The 13,903-nt window shown below is 46.2% G+C and overlaps 1 protein-coding gene across 1 annotated transcript in view; it reads left to right on the top strand.

The window, feature by feature from the left end:
• Positions 1-7,670: 7,670 nt before the first annotated feature.
• Positions 7,671-13,903, top strand: part of ENPP6 (ectonucleotide pyrophosphatase/phosphodiesterase 6) — a 136,154-nt gene continuing 129,921 nt past the window's right edge. The window contains exon 1 of the mRNA XM_075555777.1: positions 7,671-7,949. Coding sequence (XP_075411892.1) covers positions 7,709-7,949 — 241 coding nt within the window. The 5' untranslated portion in view covers positions 7,671-7,708. The remainder of the gene's footprint in view (positions 7,950-13,903) is intronic.

The following is a 13,903-nucleotide window of genomic DNA, read 5'->3' on the forward strand; positions in this document are numbered from 1 at the left end:
AAAGCCTCCTCTTTCTCCAGAGAAGCAGCTAGTGGTTTCAAACTGCTGACCACAAGCTCAACACCTAACTAACCACTATACCACCAGGATTCCTTTACCTAGAACAACGAGACAGGGAACTCTAACCTCTGCCTTACTATCTCAACTTCCTTGTCCACTATGGTAACTGCTCCACTGCTTTGTGTGTGATTTTTGTGTATGATGAAACGCTGCCACGTGGACTTTGTGACCTGGGGACCCTTTTCTCTCCGTGGCACTTAGGGATCTCAGTTTGATGGCAGCAGTTTCCATGGTAATTTCAGACCCATAGAGAAGAGCGACCACAGCGTCCTTGGGACGCTCCTCACAAACCCATTCCTCAAAGGCAGGGTCAAGAGTATCCTCCGTGCATTCCAGCAGGAGGTGGGGACAGGGGTCGGGGTGAGAATGGTAGGACAGACCCACTTGAGCACCCCAATCCGCCCTAGTCTTTAGATACCTTCTTTTACAGGATATACATTAAGGCAGTTCTAACATTTCAACTTTATTTATTGTTGGATCCAAAGAGCCAACTAAGCCAACAAGTTGCAAGAGCCCTTTCAGACTCCTCGAGCGCCACATGAACCCAGAATCTCTCCTAGTGGGCTAATGCCAATACCATCAGCCCCATCCAGCTTTTTGTTCTTCCACCCCTGAACACCCAACAGCCACGGGACATTTTCCTCAGGCTCCTGTCTATGAACCTCGGAAAACATATGCAGTCCTTTTGTTATATAGCATACCTTCTGGTGGGGTCACATGTCATGTCGATCCTCTGGACCCTTCGGGAGCTTGAGGGGTGATGGCAAAGGCAGATGTTGAGGAGAAGCAGCCGTGCCTTGAGGACACCTGCCTTAGCGGTGACCATTTCAAGTGTTTCAGGCCGAGCAGGGTTAACCACTTCCAGCAAGAGCTGCTCCACAGAACTCAGCAGAAGTCTCAGCAGAACTCAGGACTTCAGTCCCCACAGCTTCAGTGGGGTCTTCCCAGATGTTCTCATTCCAATTTCAGAATCCCATTCCTGCCTAATCAATACCCTCACTTGCATATAAGATCGCTCCGAATTGGGAGTTCAATTTGCATTGTGATTCAACCACTCTGAATGAGCCTGTGCTTTGATTGGAGGTAAAGTTATTGTCTTCCTTCTATGTACTAGTCTCCACACACACACTCTCTCTCTGTCTTCTTAAATTGGCAATGTGAATAGTTTTTTATGATGTTTAAAAATAATCGTTTCCTTTCTAAATCCAAATATTTCAAGTGTAAACTTCTCTTTAAACATCCAGCTAACCCCACATCACAAATTATACTATGTTATTTTAATTAACAGCCAATTATAAGAACTTTTTAGTTTCCCTTGAGAACTTTATTCATTAACCCGTGAGTTATTTAGAAATATTTAATTTCAAGTATCTGACATTTTTTAGATATCATATTGTTTACTGTGTTCAGTGCACTCAGAAAACACAGAGATAAGATTTCAATATTTGGAAATTACTGAGATTTTTCTGTGGTTTGGAATATGATCTAGCTACCATGTGCTACAATCCACCAGATTCTACCTACCACAGTCTATATACTCTTACGGAGCTCTGGTGGCATTGGGCTGCTAACTGCATAAATATGCATTGGGCTGCTAACTGCAAGGTCAGAAGTTTGAAACCACCACCTCTCCATGGGAGAAAGGTGAGTTTTCCTACTTCCACAAAGAGTTACAATCTCGGAAGCCGATAGAGGTAGCTCTACCTTGTTCTCCGGGGTCTCTATGAGTCCTCATTGACTTGATGGCAGTGCGAGATACACACTTAGAATGAATATGTAGTCTGCTGTTGGATGTAGAGTTCTCTAAATATAAATTAGTTTATGTTTAGTGGATCATCTTGTTTAATTTTCTGTTAAATTGACTTTCCTCCCTCCCCCATCTAGTTGTTCTATCCGTTGCTACAAGAGAAGAATATTAAAATCTCCCACTATTATTCCAGTTCTGTTATTAGGTACATGCATATTTATTGATTTTGTGCTTTCGGATACAAACTCACTGCTGTGGAGTCAATTCGGATTCATAGTGACCCGAGAAAGCAGAGTAGAAGTACTTTGTGGGTTTCAAAGACTGTACGTCTTTGTAGGAACACAAAACCTCACCTTTTTGGAGAAGAGGTTCTGAACTTCAGATCTTGGGGCTAGAAGCCTCATGTGGAATACACTACACCACCAGTACCCCTTCTTTTCTGATGAACTGATCCTTCGATGATTATGAACCATGATTCTGGGTCTGATATTTCTTCTTCTGATGTTCACACTGTCTTCTTCTAACATAACCACACCAATTTTCCATGAGATAGATTTGCCTACCCTTTTATTCTCAGCTCACCTGGGTGCGTATATTTTACAATTATATGTTTATGAGAGAGCTCAAGCTGAGTTTTGTTTATTTATTTGGTGTAACAATCTTTATCATCTGCTTGGGGTGGTTGGTCCACTGCATCTAACAACTGTTGATATGGCTTGGCTTACGTCTACCATGTAGGCAGTGGTGCTTTATCCTACTGGGCTTCAGTCCTTGGATGATCTTTCCCTGCCTTCTCTCAGGCTGAGTGTTTTCAGCATTCCATTCTGTTTTCTCTAGTGGCTTTTTTTTTGCTCAGCTTCCTTGTAATAATTTTTGTGGTTTCTCTGGGGGTTGCATTATACTTCCTTGTTACAGTCTGCTCTAATTATGTTATTACAGAATTAATAGTTTATCACTTTGCATTTCATCCTTACACCTGACTCCCCTTCGATATATGAAAAAACAAACAAACTGTCACAACTGTTCACAGCCCAATCTAGGCAAGTGAATATTTTACCTTTGTCTCTTAAGATGTTGTTTTTATCTCTTTTAATTCTTCATTAGTCATAAATCTTATTATTCATTGCTTTTTCGTGTGAATGGTAAGAATACGCATACATTTCCTATTTAAACATTTTTACATGTGCAATTCAGTGACGTTGATTATATAGATCTTTTCCAACCATCACCATTACCCATTTTCAAATGTTTTCATCACCTTTAGAAAAAGATCGATATTGCTCTTATTTTTGCTTTAAACAAGCGTTTGTTTTCCAGGACAGTAAGAAAAGAAAACCAAATACTCTTTGTATTTACCCCACCCCCCAACCCCACTTCTAATTTTCAATATTCTTTCCTGTTAATCCTAGTTTTCATCTTCCAGGATGTCACTTTGTCTGCAGTACCCCTTTTGCAGAGGAGAACACTGAAGTGCGGAAAGTGATTTGTTCAGAGTCCAGCACAGTGGCATAAAGCCAGAATCGACACTTGGGAACGGGGGCTTCTTTCTGCAGGATCAGACCTGCTCCTTGAAGCCTCCTTCCGTCCCAGACCTCACCACGTGGAGGCGAGGCAGCAGGGCGCTGACCATTAGGCTGCACATTCTGAGCGCCCATGTGTGTCGCTAGGAAGATCTGGAACACCTGGCAGGCAAAAGCGGCTCCAAAGTTCAGAGGAGAGTTTTCATGTTCTGCATAATCTGGGCAGAACCCCTCTCTGGCAATAAACCTTACACTCCTGCTGAGTCTTGAAAAACAAGTGGCCCCAAACCACCCATGATCTAGTTAATAAACCCATGGAGCTCATTGCTCTGATTTATTTCCTATTTTGCTTTGCTTTTCTCTTTTTCTAAGCCAGAAGCGAGAAGGCAAGGGCTTTGACCATGAACGGCAATGGTGTTTCCTGGGTTTAATTAAGCACCTCCCCATTTGTTTCTTTCTCTTTAGATATTGAGATATAGATCAGAGAAGCTTTCTTACAATAACGTATTGATTCAAATCTTTAGAGAAACCCTTTGAACACTATCATAAGATGAGGTAGTAAGTTTATTGAGCCAATCTGGCTGATAAATACATGTGGGGTTAATTGAAGGGTGGACGGATAAATGGCTCATTGAGCCTCCCCTTTCTAGTTCTTGGGTCTCTTGCTTTCTGATGGTGGGACCAGGGTGCAGCTACCTTATCAAATTCCCTGCTTCAGCTGGCAAGGCTCACTTCTTGCAAAACATCCCCAAGGAGAAGCCACATGGACTTACCCCAATGCAGCCCTGGGTGCTGGAGCACCTGTGTGGAGACCCCTGCCAGTGCTGAGATGTTTACACATGCACTGATTCGGCTTTCCTCCTGCAGTCGGCAACGTTACATTTGTTTTGTGAGATGGAGGAGGACTTTGTGGATTGGTGTTGGACTTATGGGTTGATGGGTTAATGCTGGACTTGTGGGCTTGGGCAGCACTGGGTTGGGGTGTTTTCTTGATGCACACTTAACCTTTATATAAAAAACTCTCTCTTATACATGAATTTCTGTGGATTTGTTTCTCTAAAGTACCCAGACTATCATCTTCAACATCATTTAAAAAATAAGTACGATGCATATTAATAACTCCCCACCCCCATTCCAAGCCCAGACCTCTCACAGCAGTACCGATAGAGCCTCAGGAACCACTGTGGCTCTGGGGGAACTCTGTGGCAGTCCAGAGTTGTCATCTTCAACAGCTGGATGAAGCACACACCGAGCCCTCTTTCAGGGGTGCCCTTTGGGTGACGTTTAGATTTTGGTGTAATATTAGGTCATCTATGGACAAATGCTCATTCATGGCAGCCCAGTGAGTAACCAGGGAAATGAGGCCCTACAATTCAAATAAATACGAGCAACAGTGTGTTTCAAACTAGCAAACATTAAAATTAGCAGTTTTAAAGATTAAACACTTTTATTGGGACATAATCCACCTATCACACTTTTCAATAGTTCAAGTATATCAAGAAGCATGGTACAATCATTGCCACGATGAATTATAGAACTTTTTCTTCTTTCTTGCTTTCTTGTACTCCTTGTTATTAGCTCCTCGTTTCCTCCCAACCTCCCCTGCCAGTCCCCCAAATCAATATTCCAGTTACTGTCCCAATAGATTCACCCATCCGGCATTTCATTGACTGAAAAACTTATAAAAAAAACAAACAAACCCCAAAACCAAGAAACAGAAAAGCTACCAACAGTAAGAAAATAAAATAGGGGAAAACATCAGCTGAAAAGAAAGTATTAAAAACTGGAACAACTTCCAAATGGGTCAAAAGGGAGACCCAATGATAAGGTGTTAACTTTTACCCTACCTACATCTGCCGCAATCCAGGTCCTAATGCAAAATGAGAAGAAACACTCCTTTGTAATTGGAAAACAGGAATCTGCTCCTTGTCGGAGTCATATGAGATGGGAATGGCGGTTTGGTGAATGCACATCCTATTTTTGTAGCATAATTTAGGGAGCGAAAAGGTTGTCCCATGTGAGAGATTGACCTCTAAATAATAGAGCAAAAGAAGAGAAGACGAAGGCAAAGGCAGAGGCAGAGGGCAAGACTGAAGTGGCTGATGTCACGTTGTCTTCAGTTCCTGAAAAACTGCCCAGAACCTTCCAAGTTTTGTCAGGATCCAAGTAAAATTATAATACTGACCATTTCTAACATTTGTTAAGCATTAACTATGGGTAATGCACATTCATAAGCCACACATAAACTATTTTATATAATTGTATGCCAACAACAAAAACAACCCAACACTCTAGAACAGGGGTCTTCAAACTTTTTAAACATGGGGCCAGTTCACGGTCCCTCAAACCTGTTGGAGGGCTGAACTGTAGTTAAAAAAAACAACTAAGAACAAATCCCTATGCACACTGCACATATCTTATTTTGAAGTAAAAAAACAAGTGGGGTAAAAACACCGGCAGGCCAGATAAACATCCTCGGTGGGCTGCGGTTTAGGACGCCTCCTGTAGAACCATGAAGAAGCCTTGATGTAGCTGGGGGCTTAGGCATTTGGGTTAGACATTAGGCTGCTCATCACATGGTCAGAGGTTTAAACCCAGCACCCGCTCAGAGGGAACAAAATTAAGCTGTCTGCTTTCGTAAAGATTGACAGCCTTGGAAGCCTTCTACAAGGTTATTAGAGCCAGCACCAACTTGATAGTGGTGGATTTGCCTGGTTTGGTCTAGCTACTTTCGGTGGTGCAATGGGTTTGTGTTCAACCACTAACCTACAGGTTGATGGTTCAAATTTACCCCAGGCTACCACGGAAGAAAGGTCTGGTAATCTGCTTTCTTAAAGATTCCTGTCAAGGGCACCCTCAGGAACAGTTCTATTTTGTCCTGGATGGGGTGACTGAATTGGAAAGGACTCAATGGCATTGACTGGTTGGGAGGCCCCTAGAAGAGCCAGGACTTAGTGCTCACTATGCTTCCTCATGGTCATAGCAACCGGATATGGCAGAGTAGCACTGTCTCTTTGGGTCTCGGAGAAAAACAAGCCTCACCTTTCTCTCCTGGACCGGCTGGTGGGTTCAAACTGCTACAAGGCATGACAAGGCAGTGTTGGAAACTAAAATAATAAACTTAGCGTGCGCACGCACGCGCACACACGCACACACACGTGGGTTACACGTTGGGCTGCTAACTACAAGGTCGGCAGTTTTAAATCACCAGCCACTCCATAGGAGAAACACGGGAGTCTCTACTCCTGTGAAAGATGGTCATTGAATGCAGAAGACCCAAATAGAATCAGCGCATTTGAATTGTGGGGTTGGAGAAGAACATGGAAAGTGCCGTTGGACGGCTACAAGAACAAACGTGTGAGGCCTGAGTGCTCCTTAGAGGCAAGAGCGGCAAGACTCCAACTTACATTCTTTGGACATATTGTCAGGAGAGATCAGTCCCCGGAGAAGGACATCATGTTTGGTAAAGTGGAGGTGCAGCACAACAAAGCAGGCCCTCAACGAGATGGCTGGACACAGCGGCTGCAGCAATGGGCTCAGGCAGAGGAACAACAGTGAGGATGGTGCAGGCCTGGGCGGTGTTTCATTCTGTTGTGCATCAGCTCGCTACGGGTCGGAACTGACTTGCCGGCACCTGACAACAAGAACAAGTCCCGTACAGTGTTGCAGTCTCAGAAACCCACAGAGGCAGTTCTGCCCTGTTCTGTAGGGTCATGGAGTTGGAAGGGACTTGAAGGCAGTGGCTTTGATTCGGGGATATATATGTTTTCAGTGGCGAAGATACAGGTCATTTGTTTGTGATTGCTATGGTTATGTAGACCCAAAGAAGACCACAAATGGGTTCACGAATAGGACCACCTAAAGTTATTGTCTCTTGTTTATATAGTGAGCTTAAACGTTTGTGTTACTAAATTGTTTGTGGAAAAGTCTCTAACAGAGTTTAAATTGGGCAAGGGCGTGGGATGCCACCAAATTAAAAGCTCACCCTTTTCTTTGGCTCCTCCCTCTGGTTAGCCTAACTGTCAAGTTTGTGTTGCCTGTTGGCCTATTCTTCTAAAACTCTACCTCCTTGTGGGTGATTGTATTCCTGGAACGCTCACCCAAAATAACAAGGCTGCACTCTCTGCTCTGGTGTTAATTCTGGCTTGTTTGGGAATCTGGCTTCTCCCAGGGAGTTGGTGGAAGGACATACGAGTTGGGGGTGAGCAGAGTTGTTTTCAAAAGCGGGTGCTGTACCTTTAAATCCTGCAAGTGAACTTGGCTCAGTAAGGCCAGCGGCTCAAGGTCCAGCCCCTAGAAGAGAGAATAGCTACAGATTCTTCTTCCTCAGTCTTTGCAAGGGACTGCTGTGCCAGCTGCGCTCTGGCAGCTTCCTGGCAGCATGGCAGTGAAGCTCGGGGCGCTCCTGCTGGTCCTTGGGCTCAGCCTGGTTCAGCCAGCCTCTGCCAGCCGGAAGCTCCTGGTGTTTCTGCTGGATGGCTTTCGCTCAGACTACATCAGTGATGAGGCGCTGGAGTCTTTGCCTGGTTTCAAAGAGATTGTGAGCAGGGGAGTGAAGGTGGACTACTTGACCCCAGACTTCCCTAGTCTCTCTTACCCCAATTACTACACCCTGATGACTGGTGAGTACTGCGTCCTCTTCTTGATGCGAACGGGGGGTTTGAAGCAAACAGGGGAGCAGTTTGCTCCTGGCATAGGAGTCACATTTAAATGCCCAGGTCGCCCTTCTCTTTGGAGCCCAGAGACGGACAAGAAGGCTGTGTGCTTGGCCCGAGGAGATTTCCTTCTTCTTTGTCCGTGGTTTTTTTTTCTTCAGAAGGTATCCCAAGGTACTTTCCTGGGTTCTCCACGTCGAGAGAACAAGCAGGGCAGTAGATGGATCGATTTGATGGTGAATCAGTGGCTATTTATTTTACAGATAAAATTGGTGACCCACCCCATATGTCCCAAGTCCATGTTTCTAAGTCCATGGCACCCTCCTGGGTTGCGGCCAAGTGTCCTGTCCTCTTTGTCTGCAGTCCTCCGTCAGCGTGGAGGCACTTGGGCCTGTCTCTCAAGGTGCCAGGCTGTGTAACTCACACAGGACATTGCGTGGAGGGGACTCATGTTCCTGGGTCACTTGGGGGTGGGGTGAGGCGGGGACTTTTAGGTCACTGCCACATTCCTTTTCTTCATTCTGTTTGGCCTTAGAGAAAATATCATGGAGGAGGAATGTGTTGTGCATGGCACTGATTTCTCATCTTTAACTTCTAGCACCTCTTCAAAAAAAAAAAAAGGAAAGCAAAAGCCAAAACAGAAAGAAAAAGAGATACGCTCCCCCACCCCCAAGTGCCGCTCTCTCCTCAACACCCTACCCCCTACTAAGGCTGAGTCCGATTACTCCTGGGTTTGAGAATATAGTATCGTCGGAACTCCAAGTGTGATGCCACTCAGCTGATCTGCTCTCTGTGCAGCAGAGCTCAGCGCTCTCCTTCTGCTCACAGCTTCCGGCATGCTCTTTAGCTAAACTTTGCAAGGGCCAGCACGCGGTGCTCCGAAAGAGTTGAGCCAAAGGTGAGCTGTTAAAATAGTCGTGACTTCGCTGTGTGCTCTGAGTCCACGGAGAGCTCGATCCGGTAACCGAAAGGGCAAGAGAATGCTTGTTGAAGCTTGTGTCCCACTGCACAGCACAGAAGCCAAAGGAGTCTGGGAATACCAGCTGGGGCCTGTGCCTGTGTCCGTGAGTGCTGTGTGCCTATAAGGGCCATAGCAGATACCCCCAACGATCAGTAAGCAGTAGTTTGGAGAATTAGAAATGAGAGGGTGGAGAGAAAAGCCAAGCAGACTGCACGCCTGCAAGGGATCTATTTGCTTATTGTGTGATTTCTCCTCTAGACAAAACAGCCTAGATCTCTCTGCTGAGAAAGGTTAGCAAAATGTCTCCTCTTGTACTCACTTGGCACGCGTTTGCCCTGGCAGGGCAAGAGTTTGCGGGCTGCTGGGTCGCACACAGATGCTATTGTACATCACAAGCCTGGCTTCAGTTCTGTCCGAAGTGTTTCGTACACACACAGACCACCCTGCTCCAGCCCCTTTTCAGAGCCTGGCTGGCAGACCCAATTCATAAAGTGCCACGTGCCATTTTCTCCATCTCCATAGAGAAAGCATAAAATGCGCGCCAGAAGCTCAGACTCCTGTGAGTCAAAAGGGCTGTGAAAAACTCAACAGAGCAACCAAGACGCTGGCCCTGCTTTTCTTTCGGTCACAGACACATCTCTGTTAGGGACACGTGGGACGATGTGTGCAAAGTCCCTGCCAGGTAGTCACACCTGCCTGCCAGGTGCTTTTGCTGTTCTGGTCCTGAGAGGAGAGCCATTCCTGAGAGTCTGGCTACCATCACATCCTCACCTCCACAGAGTCTGGCCTGAGCCTCAGTGTGTGAGGTCACTGTGGATTTTCAGAGCATGCGTGGGAGGGACTATCTGAGTTGAAGGACTGCTCGGCTCCCATGCTGACTCTCCTATTGGCGTAGCAGCGCACTGTGCACAGGTGGTGTCTAGTCAGGGCATGGTCATGTACAAAGCCTCCCTCTCAGATGCTGAGCAAGCTTACAAGCTTTAAGCTGTGATGTGCAGGGAGCTGGGATCATGTGTACTGTTCCCGCACCACGTCTCACAGCTAGATTGAAGTTACTTCCCTCTAGTACCCATGCTTATTTTTCCACTACACATATAACAGGTGGGAGGGATATTATATATATGTAGATATATATATACATACATACATACAGGTTGGAATCATACTTCAACAGATGGCTTGAGAATTTGAGTCTTTTATGAACCAACAAAAATATCCCACTAGATCCTTTCGGTACCAAAAAGATGTGTTGTTGTAGGATTCGTAAGTGAGACCATGGAAGCACACTTCATCAGGTGAATTATCATCACCAAAAGACACCGAGCCCGTGGTGTTCTTCTCTTTGCATGGTGAGATGTGATGGCTTGTTGGACAGGGCACTGGCCTGGGGCTGGGAGGATTTGGTTGGAGTCCTTGCCTGGTCATCAGGAGGCTGGGAGACTCTGGGCAGGCCGTTTCACTTCCTTGTGCCTCCGTTATCTCAGCTGCAAGATAAAATACGATGACCGTCCAGCTGGGAGGTCAGGTGCACTGGAGGTAAACTTGCCTGGGGAATTATGAATAGGTAGGGCTGGCCCCTGAGAGTTCTCTTTGTGAAAAATAAGCAATTGTCTGAAACTAGAAACGAGGGCAGGAGGGTCTGCTAGAAAGCCCCATGAATGGCGGTGGTTAAGGTTCTTTTTTTGTGTGTGTCATTTTATTAGGGGCTCATACAACTTTTATCACAATCCATACATACATCAATTGTGTCAAGCACATTTGTACATTCATTGCCCTCATCATTCTCAAAACATTTGCTCTCCACCTAAGCCCCTGGCATCAGGTCCTCATTTTTACCCCTCCCTCCCCACTCCTCTCTCCCTCATGAAGCCTTGATAATTTATAAATTATTATTTTGTCATATCTTGCCCAGTCTGACATCTCCCTTCACCCACTTTTCTGTTGTCTGTCCCCCAGGGAGGAGATCACATGTACATCCTTGTAATCGGTTCCCTCTTTCCAACCCACTCTCCCTCTACCCTCCCCGTATTGCCACTCACACCGCTGGTCCTGGAGTGATCATCCGCCCTGGATTCCCTGTGTTTCCTGTTCCTATCAGTTACATTCTCTGGTCTAGCCAGACTTGCAAGGTAGAATTCGGATCATGATGGGCAGGGGGAGGAAGCATTTAGGAACTAGAGGAAAGTTGTATTTTCCATCATTGCTACATCGCACCCTGACTGACTCATCTCCTTCCTGAGACTCTTTTGTAAGGGGATATCCAGTGACTACAAATGGGCTTTGGGTCTCCACTCTGCACTCCCCCGCCTTCACTATGATAAGACTTTTTGTTCTGATGATGCCTGATACCTGATCCCTTCGACACCACGTGATCACACAGGCTGGTGTGCTTCTTCCATGTGGGCTTTGTTGCTTCTGAGCCAAATGGCTGCTTGTTTACCTTCAAGCCTTTAAGACACCAGATGCTGTATCTTTTGATAGCTGAGCACCATCAGCTTTCTTCACCACATTTACTCACTTTGTCTTCAGTGGTTGTGTTGGGAAGTGAGCATCATAGAATGCCAATTTAATAGAAGAAAGTATTCTTGCATTGAGGGAGTACTTGAGTGGAGGCCCAATGTCCTTCTGCTACCTTAGTACTAAACCTATAAATATATGCTCATAGATCTATTTCCACATCCTCATATATAAATATATTTCATACGTACCTGTCTTAACTATACCTCTCTAAATGCCCTTTGCCTCTCAGCTCTTCCCTCTATTTCCTTTGACTTTCCTCCTGTCCCACTATCATGCTCAGTCCCCACCAGGGTTTCAGCAAGTCCTCTTTGTTACATTACCCTTGATCATGCCCTACCAGGCCTCCCATACCTCCTCAGGTGGTTAGGTTCTGTAGGGAACCTCACGCAGCCCACGGCCCGCAGGGACCCACTGCCTGAGGGAGCCATCTCTCAAGCTGTGTTTGCCTCAGAGCAAGTGGAACAGACCCACGAGGGCAGCAAGAAGATCCACTCCACACAAGCTCTTAGAACAGGAGCTGTATAGACAGTTGCGAGCGCCTCGAAAGAACAGCCTCCTGATCCACTTCCAGAAGAGAATAAAAGTAGGTATTAACAACCTGGGGCGAGTAGATTACTCTGCCACACACCGGAGGGCCATAAACGGCAGCAACGAGGTCACCGATGGAGAAGGTTTATGTTCAGGTTGAGGAGGAGGGATATACCTGAGAAAGGGGACCTGAGAATATGCTGAAATGAATGACAAGGGAGCTGGGACAGTTGCTCAACATGCTACAGAACTCCAGAGAGCCAAAACCAAACCCACTGCCATTGAGGTGGCTGTGACACACAGCGGCCCTATGCGGACTGCACACCTTGACAGGAGCTGGGACTGGGCACTCTCCGCGAGGTTGGGGCGGGGCCACCCTTGCCCAGCAGCTCCACTAGGGCCTCTGGAAGAGGCCTGAGGAGAGGACGCCCCTCAGAATGGCCTGGGAAAGCATTTAGAAACAGGAGGGAGGGATCGGAGCGAGAGGTAACATATTACTTCATAGGAGCCCTGGTGGCAGAGTGGGTGTAGGTTGGGCTGCTTACTGCAAGGGCAACAGTTTGAAAACACCAGGCATCCAAGGGAGCAGGAAGGGGTATTCTACTTCCCAACAGAGTTACAGTCTCAGAAACTAACTCCTAGGGGCAGTTCTACCCTATTGTACAGGGTCTCTCTCTGGAGTCCCACTGGACTCGGTGGCAGTGAGGCTGGTGTTTGGTTTGTTGTACTTTCTAGACGAGTTTTCTTTCTGAGGAGCAGAGAGGGCATCCGCTGAAGCTGAGGGCAACCCAGCCAAAGTTGAAATGCTAGGCTTTCTGTTTTATAATCTGTGCTACTGTGAATCTTTTGGTAATGTTACTCTTTCATTGAGGTCAATCCCCATCTGATTTCAGTGAAATTGAACAACAAAAGCAAACAAACAACAACAAAAAACACCCCCAAACAATGGAAGAAAGTAGTGAATTGCTCCATCTGGGTCATGGCTAATAAAAAATGCTGCATATGTTAGGAGGCAGCTTAACTTCGCATTGCGTTCCTAAGGCTAATGGAGACATTTGTTTGTAATTCTTGAGGACTACTGGGGGAGCAGGGAAGGAGAATGGCCTAGAAATGCCCTCGCGTGCAGAGAAGCTAGCTTAGAATTTAATCTCTACTGCAAACCATCTTTCAAGAAAAGGCCACACACAGAAGGGAGGTTGGAAAGCCAGCCAGTGTGCTGTGATAACTTCAAGCCTTAGAAACCCGTCATTAAAGCCCAGGGCAGTTCAGGATTTGGCTCCAGAGTGAGTAGTCTCAATGACAGTTGAGAAGGCCCTGGGGGCCCCGTTCTCACACTGCAGTGAGCTGGAATCGGACTACGTCTCAGGATGCCCAAGAGGTCCTACCAGTGACTTTAGATCCAGGACTGATACCCCAGGGCTGGCCATCGAGGCTACAAGAGCCTGAATAAAGAATGGTGCTTGATGAAAATCCTGCTCAAAACCAAGCAAAAATCAGCATGCTAACTGCTCCACATTAATATTTGTGTAAAGGATATTTCCTTGTGCACGCCCAGAAATTACATGAGAAGCAAATTCTTACCAGACACGAAGGACCCAATGTTCTGGAACAAGAGACTACACGGTAAGTCCCCTGCTCTTAAGAAAATATCTGATTTAAATTAAAACTGGCCATCACGGAGACCAAAGGAAATTGATGCAGAAAGTAGTTGAACAATCACATTTTCAAAAAATCCCACAGTCTTAGGCTTCTGCAGAGTTTAGGTCCCACTTGGGTTAGGGGGCAGGGCATGGAGGGGGTTTCCAACAGTCCTCTGCACCTCCAGCACAGAGTGGCATGGAAATAGTCTCCCTGGCTCCATTTCCCGCTCTCCCGCCCATCCGATCAGCAGTTATTCAGAGCCGTTCATCCC

The sequence above is a fragment of the Tenrec ecaudatus genome, chromosome 8 (assembly GCF_050624435.1).
Source record: "Tenrec ecaudatus isolate mTenEca1 chromosome 8, mTenEca1.hap1, whole genome shotgun sequence".
Classification (NCBI taxonomy): Eukaryota; Metazoa; Chordata; class Mammalia; order Afrosoricida; family Tenrecidae; genus Tenrec; species Tenrec ecaudatus.